The 17,621-nt window shown below is 32.5% G+C and overlaps 1 protein-coding gene across 1 annotated transcript in view; it reads left to right on the top strand.

The window, feature by feature from the left end:
• Positions 1 to 16,080, top strand: part of LOC125073073 — a 116,382-nt gene extending 100,302 nt beyond the window's left edge. The window contains exon 4 of the mRNA XM_047683760.1: positions 14,676 to 16,080. Coding sequence (XP_047539716.1) covers positions 14,676 to 14,791 — 116 coding nt within the window. The 3' untranslated portion in view covers positions 14,792 to 16,080. The remainder of the gene's footprint in view (positions 1 to 14,675) is intronic.
• The last annotated feature ends 1,541 nt before the right edge of the window (positions 16,081 to 17,621 follow it).

A 17,621-nucleotide genomic window follows, 5' to 3' on the forward strand; every position in this document is an offset into this window, starting at 1 on the left:
ATAATTGGAATTCAAAGTTTATCGGTGAAGCAGACGGAACATCACGCATTGAAGTTATCAGAATAAGTTATTGAAGTAAACCTAGTGAGCTCTGGACTACGGAGTTGTCAATAAAGGATTTTCCGTGAAATGTAATGGCCGTTTGTTGTATTAGGTATCTGGTGACGTCACATAACCTAAATCTCGGGCTACTCTGACGGGCAATTTATCGCCTCGTCACATGTGTCGTATGCAAAATTATTTGAGACGCTATAATTAGTACTAATACAATTTATATTCCTTTGAATTGGAAAATCAGTCTTATAATAAAGCGAAGGAAGTCATTAGGAAACATCCTTGAGTCGGATGAAAATCTTGGTGTAGACCACCATCAATAGGTATTGGAGCTGCGTTTTTTATGGCATTGGTTGGTGGACGAGCATAGGGGCCACCTGATGGTAAGTGGTCACTGGCGCTGTATGAGATATCAACCAATCCTTACATCGCCAATGCGCCACCAACCTTGTGAACTAAGTTGTTATGTCCCTTGTGCCTGTAGTTACACTGGTTCACTCACCCTTCAAACTGGAACACTATAAGAATATCTGATGAGTGGGGGTACCTACCCAGACGGGCTTGCACTAAGCTCTACCACCAACGAAGTAGTTGAATTACCTTTAAACATTTTATACAACAAGGAGAATAGGATTTAATGATTAGGACTATTAGAACTATTACTTTAAATATAAAAACATATGCTGAAACATCCATTTTCAATCGATTATCAAGGAACACACGCACACACACACATTTATATGCCGCCATGACTGAAATCGGTCAAAACAACGTCATCTATAATATATCTAGTAAATATATATATATATAAAATAAAAATAAGATTTTTATTATCACACTCATATAACGAACAAACAAATACTCTCATTATTTACCATAGAAAGAAAACTAAACAAAGAACACTTATTAGTCCTATCCAGATGTGCGTTTGTGTTACATCGTTCGTTCATGGCGTTATCAGATAATTGAATTATATTTTGCTGTGTAACCATTTGTATAACAGAAAGCAATTTGCGTCTATTTATATCTTTTGTGACGTTAATACGTCGCATGATTCATGATTAAATCAAAATATATTTACAAATGTACTGTATCGAAGTTCGATCGCACTGTATTGAAGTATTTGATTGATATCGCTTTGTGTTTAAAATGTTGAAAAAGTCTATTTGATTTACTTGGCGGTTCTTCTCGGTAGAATATGAATTCTGTTGATGGCTTTACATTTAATGCAATTCTGTAAAATAATTATTCGAAAGTCTGCTTGATTGAAGTTAATACTTGTTGACTACCAAGCAGGATATGTTATATACGTATATAATTGTATTTAACTAACATAACTGTATTTTTAGTTGTTGAAAAAGAGTAACTACTGAGTTTCTTGCAGATTCTTCTCGGTATAATCAACATTCCGAACCGGTGGTAGCTTCACTTAATATAGTTTGTTAAATGACGATTCAAAAGTGCTTGTAAGAGCCTACTTGAATAAAGTATATTTTGCTTGGATTAAATTAGTCTTTTGAAACTGACTTTAGGAAAAGAGTAACTGCTGAGTTAATTGCCGGTTCTTCTGGTAGAGTCTACTTTCCGAACCGGTGATAGCTTTACATTTTCAATTTTAATTCAGTACTGTAACATGACGATTCAGAAATGCTTGTATCTGCCTACTTGAATAAAGAAAAATTTTAATTTTGAGAATATTTAGAATTGATTAAAAAAAAATTGTAATCAGTCGCAAACGTCCACGTCAAATTATCACATACATATTAATTACATATAAGAATAAATATATATACATACGAATATGTATATATATTTATTTATATGTAAATCCTCACACAAACCTAAAACATCTTTTAAGTATCTAAGTAAGGTGCACGCCTTCGTGATTGAATAATTCTATAATCGGTTGGACATTATGATAGGAGACAAAAACCACCATAGTTACTTCTACCTATTAATAATAAACTTATTAAATTGGTTAACTAATTATTTGTTTTAAATGAACATGGTTATTTTTATTACTACAAGTATTTGAAACGGGATAGTTACCAAGTTTTTTTTATTTTTTATTTGGTTGAGCTCGATAATTCGACATTATATACGAATGTCTTGTTCACGAGACTGTGAAAAAAAAATCATAGTAAATATCCCGTTTTAAATACTTGCAGTAAATATTTATTTATTCGTGACAATAAATAAATACTCGAGGCTTTATCATCTGTACAATCTTGTGTCGAGTGATATGACTTTTAATGAATGTTTTCAATTTATTAATCGGTTTAATTTTAACTGCAGCGCAATTATTGTTTATTTTCTTTTATTCAATTTAATTATTAATGGAACGAATACTTTGCTCCGGGAAAGATTTATTCATTCCGAGAATTACAATGAAGTTTCTCGAAGATTGAAAATTAATTGTAATTTTGAAGCGTCAATAGCGCAATGGTTTAAAGGCTAGCGATTTAAGAAGTCGCAGGATCGATTCTGAAAAAAAAAATAAAAGTAAAAAAATTGTAATGGTTCTCCAATCACAAAATCAAGAATTTTCTTTATATTATTTATAAGCTCTCGGTTTCAGATTTGTCTTCAGTACGGCACTTAAGATTGTTTTCGATACTAGTGGTCAAACTCAAACTATCGCTAGTTTATGTTAAATAATAAATAATTGTATATATCGTTAATTATATATTGGGCTTTGTGCAAGCCCGTCTGGGTAGGTACCACTCACTCTTTAGATGTTCTATCGCCAAACAGCAGTACTCAGTATTGTTGTGTTCTGGTTTGAAGGGTGGGTGAGCCAGGGACATAACACGTTCCCGAGGTGGCGCATTGGTGATTTAAGGCATGATTAATATTTCTGACAGCGCCATTATCTATGAGCGGTAGTGACCATACCATCAGGTGACCCATCTGCTAGTCCGCCTATAAAAATTATGTAGGTATAACACCGTCATATAATAAAATAATACAAAGCAAACTCGCTTTATGTGTCTGTCTATATCTCCGCTTTTTTCTAAACCATTAACGGATATTGAAACGTTTTTCACGAATAAAAAAGCGATACGAACAAGGTTTGTATTTATAACTTGTAAATAATGTACAAAGCGGCTGAACTGTGACTGTCTTTTGTCAAAGATACTGATTTTATACGTTTACACGACTAAAGCGGGATAAACCTTACATTAAAACGATTTACAAGAAAACGAAGGTCCTAAAAAATCTACAGAAAAGACAGCGATAGCATTTATCTATCTTTTAAGTATTCACACCCATATTTACTACTTTTATATTTACTAAAGATGCTATATTATTCGATACAAGATTATATATATGATAAAAAAGCGTGGAGTTAATGCTTGTTGACTTCCAGGCAGGATATATTACATACATATATAATTGTATTTAACTAACATGACTGTTTTTTTAGATGTTGAAAAAGTGTAACTACTGAGTTTCTTGTCGGTTATTCTCGGTATAATCTACATTCCGAACCGGTGGTAGCTTCACTTAATATATAAATGAAGATTCAAAAGCCTACTTGAATAAAGTATATTTTGATTGGATTAAATTAGCCTTTTGAAACTGACTTTAGGAAAAGAGTAACTGCTGAGTTAAATACGGGTTCTTCTGGTAGAGTCTATGACGATTCAGAAATGCTTGTATCTGCCTACTTGAATGAAGAAAATTTTTAATGTTGAGAATATTTTCAATTGATTCGAAAAAAAGCCTACTTGAATAAAGTATATTTTGATTTAATTTATGTATAACGACTATGTTACTCGGAAAGTGTCCGAAGTGAGGTGTCAGACAGGACGTAAGGAATCGAAAACACAATTTTGATAAATCTGACATCCGCAGCAGCAAAAAGGATGTATAGGATGGTGCGCAATAATATTAATTGAAAAATAATTAATTTTAACTTAGTCGTATTTTAGTTTTTGTATTATATAAGGTTACGAGACCATTATATAACCTTACGAGAATTACATAGTCAGCTTATTAAGTCAGTTCTTAAATTGAATTCTCATTTAAAAAAAAAATAACGATGTTACTATTGGACGCCTTCACCTCTCTGAAAACTGTAGCCTACGTCCGTTCTTGACTTTCATATTTGCTTCGTATCAAACTGCATCGACAGCGATTCAATGGTTTGAACGTGGAAACGTAACTGACAGAGTTACTTTCGCATCCATAATATTACTACTCAAACCAATTTTTATATTATTTATATTTTTCATTTTGACGTACTTACATAGATGAATAAATAAATTAATTTTACAGTATATAATACACACTTAATATTTTACACGTTAAGAGCACTACTCGTTTTCTTTATTAATAAACAGCTTCCGTGCAAAGCCGAGATGGCCCAGTGGTTAGAACGCGTGCATCTTAACCGATGATTTCGAGTTCAAATCCAGGCAGGCACCACTGAATTTTCATGTGCTTAATTTGTGTTTATAACTCATCTCGTGCTCGGCGGTGAAGGAAAACATCGTGAGGAATCCAGCATGTGTCTAATTTCAACAAAATTCTGCCACATGTGTATTCCACCAACCCGCATTGGTATGTATCCTTGCAAAGCCGAGGCATGTGCCAAATATGCCACTTGTTATTGAATGGTCATCAACATCCACAAACGTTGGTGCCGTTAGAAATAAACCATTCATCCATCGCCATGCACCAACCTTGGTGACCAAGTCGAAAGTTAAACTGAAACTTATTTCATAATTTGTTTTAAAAATTTCATCACCATCAAACTAGCCATTGGGTGAAAACATGAATAGAACGAATATAAAAACATCACACAAAATCGAAACGGAATATACTTTATATGCAAACAAGTTTTTACGAGCACTTTTGAAATTTCGAAACAAAATTTCATAGCATTACCTGTTTACCGTTTCGGTTGTTCGAAATCAGTTTTAAACTTGTATCGGCAAATATTTCAAGAGTCGTCGAATTTATAAAAAATAACTTACATCGTTCTGAAATTGTTATGTAAGCAGTGTTATTGTAGTACTTCAGTCGCTCTTGAAACAATTCCACGCGGTCATGATTTGTACAGTATTTTTATTTTTTAATTTTTATTTTTGTATAATTAAAACCCTAATGTTAATAAGTTTTGAAGCTATAACATAAATGTATAATTGCTTTAAGTGGTTAAATGGATGAGTGGGAAATATGACTTGGTGGAAGGGGTTTGAGCAAGTCTGTCTGTGTAATTACCACCCATCAGTCATGTCAAATTTTCACCGTAAAAGGCAATACTAGGAACATAACATCTTACGTTCCCTAGGTTCGTTACATGGTGAATAGTGGTGGTTAAGTTTTCTAATAGTTCCTATGGGGGTAGTAACCATTTACCTCCAAGCTGCCGACTTACTAGTCTGCTACTATTTAAATAAAATAAACCCTATTAACGAATGAAATGGCTTACTTGCTCTTAAAATTGTAAAACAGAATTACCATTGCTACGAGTATTTATAAGTATGATGAGTCAATTCCTTTTCCTTCTAGCAAGCCTAGAAGGAAATTTTACATTACATTACATTAACAGCCTGTAAATTTCCCACTGCTGGGCTAAGGCCTCCTCTCCCTTCGAGGAGATTTATGGAGCATATTCCACCACGCTGCTCCAATGCGGGTTGGTGGAATACACATGTGGCAGCATTAGCATTAGCAGCCCGTAAATGTCCCACTGCTGGGATAAAGGCCTCCTCTCCTTTGAAGAGAAGGTTTGGAGCATATTCCACCACCCTGCTCCAATGCGAGTTGGTGGAATACACATGTGGCAGAATTTCGTTGAAATTGGACACATGCAGGTTTCCTAACGATGTTTTCCTTCACCGCCGAGCACGAGATGAATTGAATGAAAATTCAGTGGTGCCTGCCCGGGTTTGAACCCGAAATCATCGGTTAAGATGCACGCGTTCTAACCACTGGGCCATTTCGGCTCATTGTCAGATTTACCACCAGATTATGAAAAAGTAAGAAAAAATGCCTAGCACTTCATAGACCGAATATAATTCCATCGTTATTAAGTAATGAAGTTTGTACACGTTCGTTGTACGAATGCAGTTTGATTTATAGCTGTTCAGTGGTGCCTGCCTGGGTTTTAACCCGAAATCATCGGTTAAGATGCACGTGTTCTAACCACTGGGCCATCTCGGCTAGTAGGACAACAAACGGTAATTTATATTTGCCCCCCTTTAAACATATTTGTATCAATGCTACAGGTAGTAAACAATGCATATTAATTCCTGTATTAAGCCAATTTACTGCGGAGCCATTTAAAATATAACCCACGTTATGAAGTCCGCTTACAAACAAAGCGTTTTACGTTCGGACACCCTGCTTAATGGGAATTCCACTATGTTTTATTATACACCATTTTCTGTAGAGTTATGGAGATTAACTGCCATGCACTGTACGGGAACTTGATTACGTTACTAATAACACAATTTATTTTAACATGTAACTCTTTATATGTTAGACTTTGACGGTTCTTATGTAAGGCCTTAATGTTCTGTTTGAATGTTATGAAAATATTTTAATTATTGTTTTTTTTTTTAAATTATAACTAAGGATAAATATTTGGATTTAATACGTCATAGAGTATTTAAACGTCTTTGTGCAGATCATTTCTTAATCATGTATAATGTACCGCGAAACACCAACGGTTTGAATGGTGAGTGAGCCAGGGAGAAATAGACACTAAGAATATCATAGATAAGGTTTTAATTAGCGACGCATCAATGGCAAAAGAATAAAAAATAGAGATAATTCTATTATATCTTATATTATAAACAGAAAAATAAGAAATTTAAGAAGCAATGACTGCAATCGTGTCCGAAATAGTTGTACCCTTCAGCTTTCATGTTGGGTTACAAAATTCAACGCTGGTGTACAATGGTACCGTTCGTAGCTGTGACGGAATGTGACTGTCTGTATTGCGACTAATATACAAATATTTACAACTAGTTGTCGTCCGCGGCTTCACTCGCGTTTTAGTGTTTGGTTGTCATGTGTTAGGTAAAAAATTAGCCTATGTCCTTCCTTGGAGTTCAAGTTTTCCTTCGTACCAAATTTCATCAAATTCGGTTCATTGGTTTGGTAGTGAAAGAGCGACAGACAGACAGACAGAGTTACTTTCACATTTGTAATGTTAGTATAGATAAATAAAGACTAAAAAATAGTGGCTTATGTATCACACAGTGGTAAGGTCTACTGATAAAGACGTTACCTTACGCTACGCTTACCATACAGGTGGGCTATTAGATAGCCTGCCTTCCTAAAAAACCTAAAGTAAATAACTTTTTGTATTTAGATTCTAAACCAATGACGCTATAAATTGTTTATTTAGTGATAGCAGCCTCAAATACAGTTTTACTCCATTCTGGCCAAAACTTATCGCTTGTGTGGTCAGCCTTAATATTAAAATAATAGCACGTAGCCACAACTTGCTGGCAGACAGCAGTTTTATTACCAAGTACTTTGAATTATTAATTTATACACCGTAAAATAACGAAGGTTGAAAACGTGTTTTGTTAAAACGTGCGAATCGAAATGAACTCAAAGGAAATTTATTTTGTTGTTTCGGCTTAATCGTATTAACGAATCAAAATCAAAATACTCTTTATTCAAGTAGTCTTATGAAAGCACTTTTGAATCGTCATGTTGCAGTTTTGGATTAAATGTAAAACTACCACCGGTATTGAACAGATTCTATCGAGACGAATCGACAAGACACTCAGTAGTTAATCTTTTTCAACATTTAAATTACATAGTATGTCTGTTAAACACAATTAAATTTTTATATATCTTAGAAATCAACAAATATTAAATCCACACCTCTTTCTCCTCAATATAATGCCGCCAAAGATATATAATAAATCAGTCATAACACAATATGTTCCAACAAAATCACGGAGACAAAATTCTGTGCTCAATACAAGATTATCAATAATTCTTTATTTTTTTATTACTTACTTGAGTGAACCAGTACAACTACAGGCACAAATAACATCTTAGTGTAACATCTTAGTTCCCAAGGTTGGCGCATTGGTGATGTAAGGTATGATTAACATTTTTTACAGCGCCAATGTGTATGGCGTTGGAGATTATTTACTATCAGGGGTCCATTTGTCCGTCTACGTTCGTCTATCGCACGTCTTCTTTATTTTGTTTCGTTTAGCTATCACATAATCTGTATTGAACTGGAGATATCATTAGAGATAAACATAAATATCGATATTATTTTATGTTAAACGTTGATAACTCCGTGGTCGTAAGTGTGTACACCGGCCTTCATGGGTACGCTACTCCGAGGTCCCGGGTTTGAGTCGATGTAGAAAAAGTTCAATAGTTATCTATATTGTCTTGGGTCTGGGTGTTTGTGGTACCGTCGTTACTTCTGATTTTTCATAACACAAGTGCGTTAGCTACTTACATTGGGATCAGAGTAATGTATGTGATGTTATCCAATATATTTATTATTATTATAATATCTTACGCATTCTACGTAACATAACCCAAGTTTTGATTTCAATAACAATAATAGCAAATAGTTATCGCTTATATTATATAATTATATATACGATGGTTATATAAACGTCTAAAACAACTTGACGCTACACTCGACTTTCCTTACTATCGGGCTGTTTGTTATAAAACCTTAGCAAAAAAAAATGTGCAAAATTAAAAAAAAAAAAGTATCGAAAATTGGAATTACAACTTAACGTGAAAATGATACGCACGCACGCAGTCATGACGTATGCTAATCATAATATACGTGAAAGTATCAGCATGTAAGATCTCTTTCGAGGAGAATGGGAGCGTATTCCACGCTGCCCCAATACTGGTTGACGGAAACGTACTCGTATGTGACAGATCTACATCCGATGCATGCAAGTTTTGTCACGTACGAGACGAATTATAAACACAAATTAAGCGAATGAATATTCAGCAGGGCGTGGGTTTGAACCTGAAATCATTGTTTAAGATTTACGAGATTTACTACTGGGCCATTGTATGTACAGTGTAATAACATGTATATTATATTAATCACTATCCTGAACAAACAAAGCCTCGGGCTTGTGAGTAACTATTAAATTCATAAAGTCGGTGACCTGAGCTTAACCACAGTTTTATGTTGATGGAATATTTTAACGGCAGTTTTATTTACCTAATACGATTCGGAGGTAATACGTTTTTTGCTGTACAAATATTTTATGTAGACATGATCGTTTGTATAAATAAAATTATTTTTTGTATGATCGTTCTCTATGCGTTGCCATTAATCAGATTATGATGAGTCTGTGAAGGTTTCTGGCTCAAAAAGGATTTCTTTGTTTGTTCGTCCTTCGGTGTAATTATTCTTTCCATGCGTACTCGGGACGAGTAACCAATTCTTATTATTTGAGAGAACATGGCTCAGTTGGTAAGATTCTTACCGAAACTTGGTTATTTCAATTATTATACGAATATAATATAGTTATCAAAATTTGATTTTAATTTTCATATAGTTTAGTTTTGTTTATATTTTTGAAGGTGTTTAAGAACACCTTTAAAGACGTATCACTCTGAACGTTAACAGTAAATCAGATGTTATTTTTAAGTGTTTAGTGATAAATTGATGTTGTAACTATTTAAATAAATAAATAAATTATTCATCTCATGTCTGTATTTGAAGTTATCCTTCATCCATCATTAAGAAATTCGCATAATATGAACTTCTGTTACATAGTGACAAGTCGCAATGGAGTTGCCGTGGTGAAATTAGCTCTTAACATAGGCCTATGCTTTGAAGCTGTTTAGCAGTTAAAGATCATGCTATACCGAACTAACCCTTTCTTTTGGTTTTCTTCTGTTAAATTTGTTTTTATTAATTGAGAATTGAGGTCTGCATTGTTTGATTATAGATTTTGGTTAATTGTTTGCTTCAGATTTTTCCACAGCGGAGGACTCTTAAAATTGTATCTCGATTATGAGATGGAACCGTAGCGTCCTACACTAAGGCCCATCCTCGTTCCCAGGGAACCAATGTCAGTCCATCAGGTCTCTTACCATCATCACGACTAATTCCGCGGTGCTCAGTAAGAGCAGACGTCGATGGCGTGTCTTTTGTCTTAAAGAAATCACGTAATTTCTCATCGTTACAGTAAACGATGATTGATTTGTAACCTGTTATAACTATAAAAACATGATGACTTATCGAATATTTTTACATAATAAATTTCCCATATATACAAATATTATGTACCCATAAAGCAAGTCATCGTATATACTACTTTGTCCGGTCGCCATATGCATAATATAGCAAAATATCGGATACTGTATTAATATGATGAGCATGAATGTATATCGGAAATTATTTTTCAATTTTATCGAGAGATCGGTTTTATAATATTTTGCTGAAATGTTCCAATAATTTTTCCATTACTTACGCCAATGGAGTTCACAGCTACCCGTATTAATTAATATCTTATCAATATTATATTAAATATGTATAACATTAACTAATAATTAGTAATTGTGTATTGAAACATTGACCGAATTGTCGCTTTTTTTTAAGATATGTTAGTAGTACAAAGTTTTCTAAATAGAGTATATTGAGTATATTGATGATAAAAAAGCGTGGAGTTAATGCTTGTTGACTTCCGGACAGGAGACATAACATACATATATAATTGTATTTAACTAACATGACTGTATTTTAAGTTATTGAAAAAGAGTAACTACTGAGTTTCTTGCCGGTTCTTCTCGGTAATCTACATTCCGAACCGGTTTACTTTAAATAGTTTGTTAAATGACGAATCAAAAGTGCTTGTAAAAGCCTACTTGAATAAAGTATATTTTGATTTTTGATTTTAAAAACGAGTGTTCCACAGGGATATATATTAGGCCCATTTCAGTTTATAGTATATGTAAGTGATCTTCCCTTCTATATTATAGATATTTATAGTAAATTATTTGGTGATAATACTTCTTTATTTTTTAAAGTGGATAAAAGCAAACAAATTATGTTTTTTTTTTTTTTTTTATTTATTTATTTCTTAGTAATAATACAATATTGTTAGCAATTTTGTTTGTTCTCACCAAGCTATTAGGCTTGACGGTGAGACGCGCTCATTTTGTTTAGAATACAAAAATAATGGTTCATAATAAAATTAAAAAAAATAAATAAAATAAAACATAACATCTTCTTCTTAAAAACTTAAAAGTAAATCAACACTATAACTTATTTTTAATATTATAAAGTTCACTGCGGTCTTGTTTCACGATGACGACAGGTTTTCGTCATTGAGAAACAAGTCCCTAAGTTTTCTTTTTAACATTTGCCTACTTATTTTATCGTTTTTCCTTAACATATCAATTTTATTAAATACTTTAGGTACAATATATGCTGACAATCTCTCTCCATAATAATTTCTTAATTTTGGTTGTACTAATTTATTCTTTTCCACATTCCGGGTATTGTATACATTTTTTATCGGTATTTTATATTCTTTATTGTAATAATACTCTAATCCTATTAAATATTCAATTTTTTTTTCAATCGGTAAAATTTTACAAACACTAAAGAGTTTTTCATAATCCTTATTACAATTATCCTTATCTTTTTTACTTACTAGGAACTTGATCAGTCTTATTTGTAAATTCTTAACGTCCTTTATATACGTCATAAACGTTCGCCCGTATACAATTAATCCGTAACTTATCAACGAGTCAGCAAGCGCAAAGTATACGATCCTTAAAGTATGTTTATTTAATACCGAATTTAATTGATAAAGTTTGCATAATACTGATCTTAACCTGCTACAAACATCATTTACATGTATCCTCCAGTTGAAATTACTATCGATGTTTAGGCCTAAATACTTAAATCTATCTACATATTGTAGTTTTATACAGTTGCAGTTTAATTTGTTGTTATGTAAACAATCATACGTGTGACCTACTACAGTAAGATATTGTGACTCAACGTACTTAGCTCTCAGATTATATGGCGAGTATATATGCATACATTTAGTTTTTTCGTTATTTAATATGATTCCATTGTCATGTGCCCATTTGCAGATATTGTCGAAGTCCTCCTGTATATATTTTTGAGCTTCAGTTATATCTTCAGTTATATCATATGACCTAGTGATTAGAAGACATGCTAGAAGACGTGAATCTCAACGGATGACTGCGGGTTCAAACCCAAATCAAGTACTACAAATTTTTCGTTAAGTCAGTTTGTGTTTGTGAAAATCCTCTATATATCGGATACAAATCTACAATAATATGTTTATCCACCAACCCGAATTGCAGCAACGTGGTGGTACAAATCACACACCTTCTACTCAAAGAGACAGGACATTTCCTCTTGATGCAAAACATATGCCCTGTTATTTTTAATTAAATAATAAATATAATATTGTGTATCGAATAATTATCGAATACAAGGCGAGATGGCCCAGTGGTTAAAACGCGTGCATCTTAACCGATGATTTCGGATTCAAACCCAGGCAGGCACCACTGAATTTTCATGGGCTTAATTTGTGTTTATAATTCATCTCGTGCTCGGCGGTGAAGGAAAATATCGTGAGGAAACCTGCATGTGTCTAATTTCAACGAAATTCTGCCACATGTGTATCCCACCAACCCGCATTGGAGCAGCGTGATAGAATATGCTCCAAACCTTCTCCTCTAAGGGAGAGGAGTTATGTTAATGTTGAAAAAAATGTTATCGAATACGATTCTCAATAAAGCAGATAATCGCTTATCACGAAATAGCTATAATTAATAAATTACGTTAAAAAAATCTATGCAAAATTGAGCATTATTGACAGTAGTTAATAAGTAGTCATTGAACTGAACTCGGCTCAAAACGAACAATTACATAGTATCGATTCCAATATCGCGTTTCAATGATGGATTCCAACGTTTTAAAGTGTATCGCGAGCTAATATGAATTTAATTGCATATTCTTGTTCATTTCAATATAACACTCGAGTGCCTCATTCGCTTAGTGACTTGCTTATATAACGGGGAGTGTTTGGGATCAAATCCAGAAGTACTCATAATTAGGCAGTCTTTGACTTGGTGGTAGGGCTTTGTGCAAGCCCGTCTGGGTAGATACCACCCACTCATCAGATATTCTACCGGCAAACTGTATTGTTGTGTTCCGTTTTGAAGGGTGAGTGAGCCTTCTCAGAACATCTTAGTTCCCAAGGTTGGTGGCGCATTGGTGATGTAAGGAATGGTTAATATTTCTTACAACGCCATTATCTATGGGCGGTGGTGACCACTTACCATCAGGTAGCCCATTTGCTTATCCGCCTACAGATATCATAAAAAAAATAATTGAAAGTCACGTACCTGGAAAATCATGTTGGACTATTGGATATGACAGATTTGGCTCAGGATCATTGAGTCATTATTTCTGCCCTTGAATTTTGTCCATTCGTGTGAGATTGCCTTCTCATGGGACATGACTATAAGAGAGCAGGTAGATAACTCGAGTTGTACTGAGTCCCCGAAATTGGGCACACGCAGTACAAAAGTTTGGAGACTATTTATAATCGCCATTTCCCTTGCGCTTAAGGCTAGACTTTGAAAAAGGCTGTTGACATTATCAGAAGGACACCATTTTCACGCCTGTGCTAACCAGTAAGTAAAACTTACTAAAATGACAGAATTCGATATGCGATATAGACTACAATAATATAATCATAATATGATCAAGATATCAAAAACGCGTCAAATAATTAAAAAAATAAGCAGTCTTGTAAAATTAAAACATCAAAAATGGTGCTTATTATTTTTCCTATCAGGTTATTGTTTAGTTTCTCTCAACCATAAAACCACTCGTATGACTCCATCACAAATGAAGCTATCTTGGACATCGAAAATCTATCACTTCCTTTTTTCAATTTATACAAACTTGAAGCGTCAACGAAAAATTTGGTTGTATGGCTTTGTGCTAATGCAAAGACATGACATACATATATAATTGTATTTAACTAACATGACTGTATTTTTAGATGTTGAAAAAGAGTAACTGACTTTCTTGCCGGTTCTTTTGGTAGAATCTACATTCCGAACCGGTGATAGCTTCACTTAATATAGTTTGTTAAATGACGATTCAAAAGTGCTTGTAAAAGGATACTTGAATAAAGTATATTTTGATTTTGATTATTTTTGATTCAGTATTCACTGGCAAACAGCAATAGGTTTGTAGGTTCACTTATGTCACCGATGACTATGGATGGTGGTGACCACTGACCATTAGGCTACTCAATTGCCACTCTTAGTCCTGGTGACTAGTAGTAACAATTGGCCTAAAAAAAAACGTATCATAAAAATACCTGCTAAAATCAAACTTTGAGAAAGAAACATACTACATACTCCGAACCCTGAAAACAGAACGCTCTTTTTTAAACAGACGTATAAAAAAATACTTAAGAATATAAACATAAAAAAAGTCAGTAAACTGCCTTAATAAATAACGGAAAATGCTCTAAAAATGAGCAACTTAGTTAGATTTTGTTATGAATATTTTTTTTTGTTATATTTAATATGCACTAAGTTACATAAAAATACATTTCAAAATAATATTTTTTTATTCACAGAATGGTGGGGCGCGCGTACATTCTGCTGTGACACGGACGAGTGTAATGGCGCCTTCACACGGAGTCCCATTATCGCACTGATCATCACAGCGCTCGCGATCGCGTTCGGACGCTGACCGCATTAGTAATGTATACTAAAGTACATTTTAAGTTGTCTTTCGTGATTATACAATTAATTTCCTTAGCGCATTTATTCAATGTTTTAATAAAAGTATTCATTCAAACGAAATCAATCAATAAAATATGCACCTAAAATTTCTTGAATTTAATGTTAAGTGTCAAGGAGTACAAGATATAACGACGAATATTTTTATTATATTAAAATTTTTCTTCATTAATGTTAAAAACGTTTGCTTATCATTAGGTGAACATAATTTTATATAAAATTCAGTATTTACATTGATTAGTAGATTTAGATATTGAGCGTAGGAACTCCTGAGATTTAAATTAGATACATAGTTCCAGATTATAATAATATTATTTGTATTTGATTACACTATATTAAATATATATTAAAAGTATTTAAAATATTGATAGCAAGTAAACAATATACCATTGTAAAATTATCCCTCAGGACTAATCTTGGAACAAGGTCCTGAAGTTCTTGATTCGCAGCAAAATTTTAACGTGATAACTTACTGGAAGTTTTCTTTTTAGGAAAAACAGTTTAACAGTTCAAGTCAATGTCTTTCAATAACGAAATTAAGACTACAAAAAATAAACACGAGGAATGAAATAAGATAAAATGAAAAAATGCATATTTATGAAAGAGATTCTGTTTAATTAATGTAATAAATTTTAACGAAATCATTCTTGAGTGTGTTCTCCAGTTTCATATTAACGTGGAACAATGAAATCTGACAAAATTAAATATCGAGTGTCCACATATTGAGTCACTAGATGGTATGGAAAACTTTATGCAAAGTTTTTAATTAACGACAAATAATAGGTATATTAAATATATTATTATGTTTTTTTTATATGAAATTATAAACGTCAGTTATTAGAAGAATATTCTAGAATAACTCTATACCTAATGTTATCTATCGTTAAGTTGGAAACTAAGCGCAAAGTCAATTAAGTCGGTAAGCCGACTTTCGAAATTCAGAAATCGATTTTAACTCGGAAAATTTTTAAATCCACGCTTAGCTGTTTCTAAACTGTTTGAACTTTGAATTTGATTCAAACTTTGATAAATGATAACTCATTAAGAATACCTTTATCGAGTTGGATTATTTTAAATTTAGAATCAATAATAGTTGCATTTATTGAATTAAATAAAAAAAAAATACGATTACATTTCGTAAATAATTTATATATTCTTATAAAATTTGAATTTCCAGTTATAAAGTATTAAAATTTTCTCTATTACATTCATAGTTAGATGCATAATAAATCCTTAACATTTTAATAAACAATGTCCTCGTTATATCCTTAATACGATAATTATAGAGAAATATGATTAATTTTAAACACATGCGTTATATTTTAGAATAATATATGTAGAAATAATTTTCATATTAGATATAATTATGTTTTCGATATAATATAATAATATATTAACACTTTAAATGAAACGCTTTATAGATTTTATCACGAATAAACATCAAGAAAACTGAATTATTCTAAATTATCATTAAATATTATTATTAATTAGAATATAAGTAAATTAAGCTATTATAAGCAAAGCCTAGTGGCACACATTATCCATCACATATAATAATTTTACGCTTATGTAGAACCATAATAAATTATACGTTGTAATTTTTTTTAAACACAATTGACATTATGTGTTAAAGGTCACACTTTGAAGAAAATAAAAATGCTTAAGTTTAAGTTTAAGTTACAGAATAATTATGTAATATTGATTGCTTTTATTATGAAGCTTATAAAGGTAGGATTTTATTTTTTAAAAACGCACGTTTTTTAATTGTGTATGAAGCTGCTTTAATGATTACGTTATGTGTAGTATGTGACCCGTTTACTTGCAACGTGTTCGTGGAATTGTTTGATATATAAATTAGATGTTAGGATATCAGTGATAATGAAATAGCATTATCGTATCATGTACAATTTTGTAAAACACCGCGCTGTTTTAAATTTCGTTCCTAGCTAAATAAAGACCAATTTATCGATCATTATACAACTTTTTTATTTCATTCTATACTTGCATATTTGTTATTTAATCTGTCAACCGTTCAACCGTCTGATGCCTGAAGATGGAAGGATCTGAAGTCCATCATGTCGTGGGAGATGTTTTATTTATAGAAAACAGGTAACATTTTCTTAAAAATTAATTTAAAATAATTAATCATTTCAAAAGAATAAAAGCTAGCAGTGATTGACGTGTTATTACGTCATTTTTTTGTATTGCTATCTCTGTCTATCAAACAACGGGAATTGAGGTTGTAAAAGTAACACACTTTATAAGGTCACACGGGGCAAGATCTTTTCTTCTGTCGTGGAAAAGATTTGGTGGATAAGCGTGTTGCAGATTTTGATTCTTTTACGTTTCCAGCTTTAACTTGTAATCAAATATTATTTACGATTTCCAACCAATGGACGATTTTGTTTCAAAGTTTTAAAGTAAATAGCAATAAATTACTTATAAGATAAGCCTATCACAGCGGTATCTGGGATTACAGTCGACTTATAAAAATGCCTTTTGTCTTAGCAAAGCAAGGAGAGGTAAGTGGACGATTAAAAATTTCCTTTTTTTTGACTGAATCCTTAATCCAAGCATACAGCTTGGATAGTTTTGCCTAAATTGATGATGATGATTCGCAGCAATTTTAATGAAATTTTCAAGGTCAAAGTGTAAGAATTCTTAATTTTTTTTTCAGTCTACCTAATGGACAGTGAAATCAGTAGTTGATAGAAAAGTACAGTTTTGTTTAAATCAGTAATTAAAGTATCTGGAGATGTTTCACTGTTGAGTTAAGGCCT

This window comes from Vanessa atalanta, chromosome 23 (genome assembly GCF_905147765.1).
Source record: "Vanessa atalanta chromosome 23, ilVanAtal1.2, whole genome shotgun sequence".
Classification (NCBI taxonomy): domain Eukaryota; kingdom Metazoa; phylum Arthropoda; class Insecta; order Lepidoptera; family Nymphalidae; genus Vanessa; species Vanessa atalanta.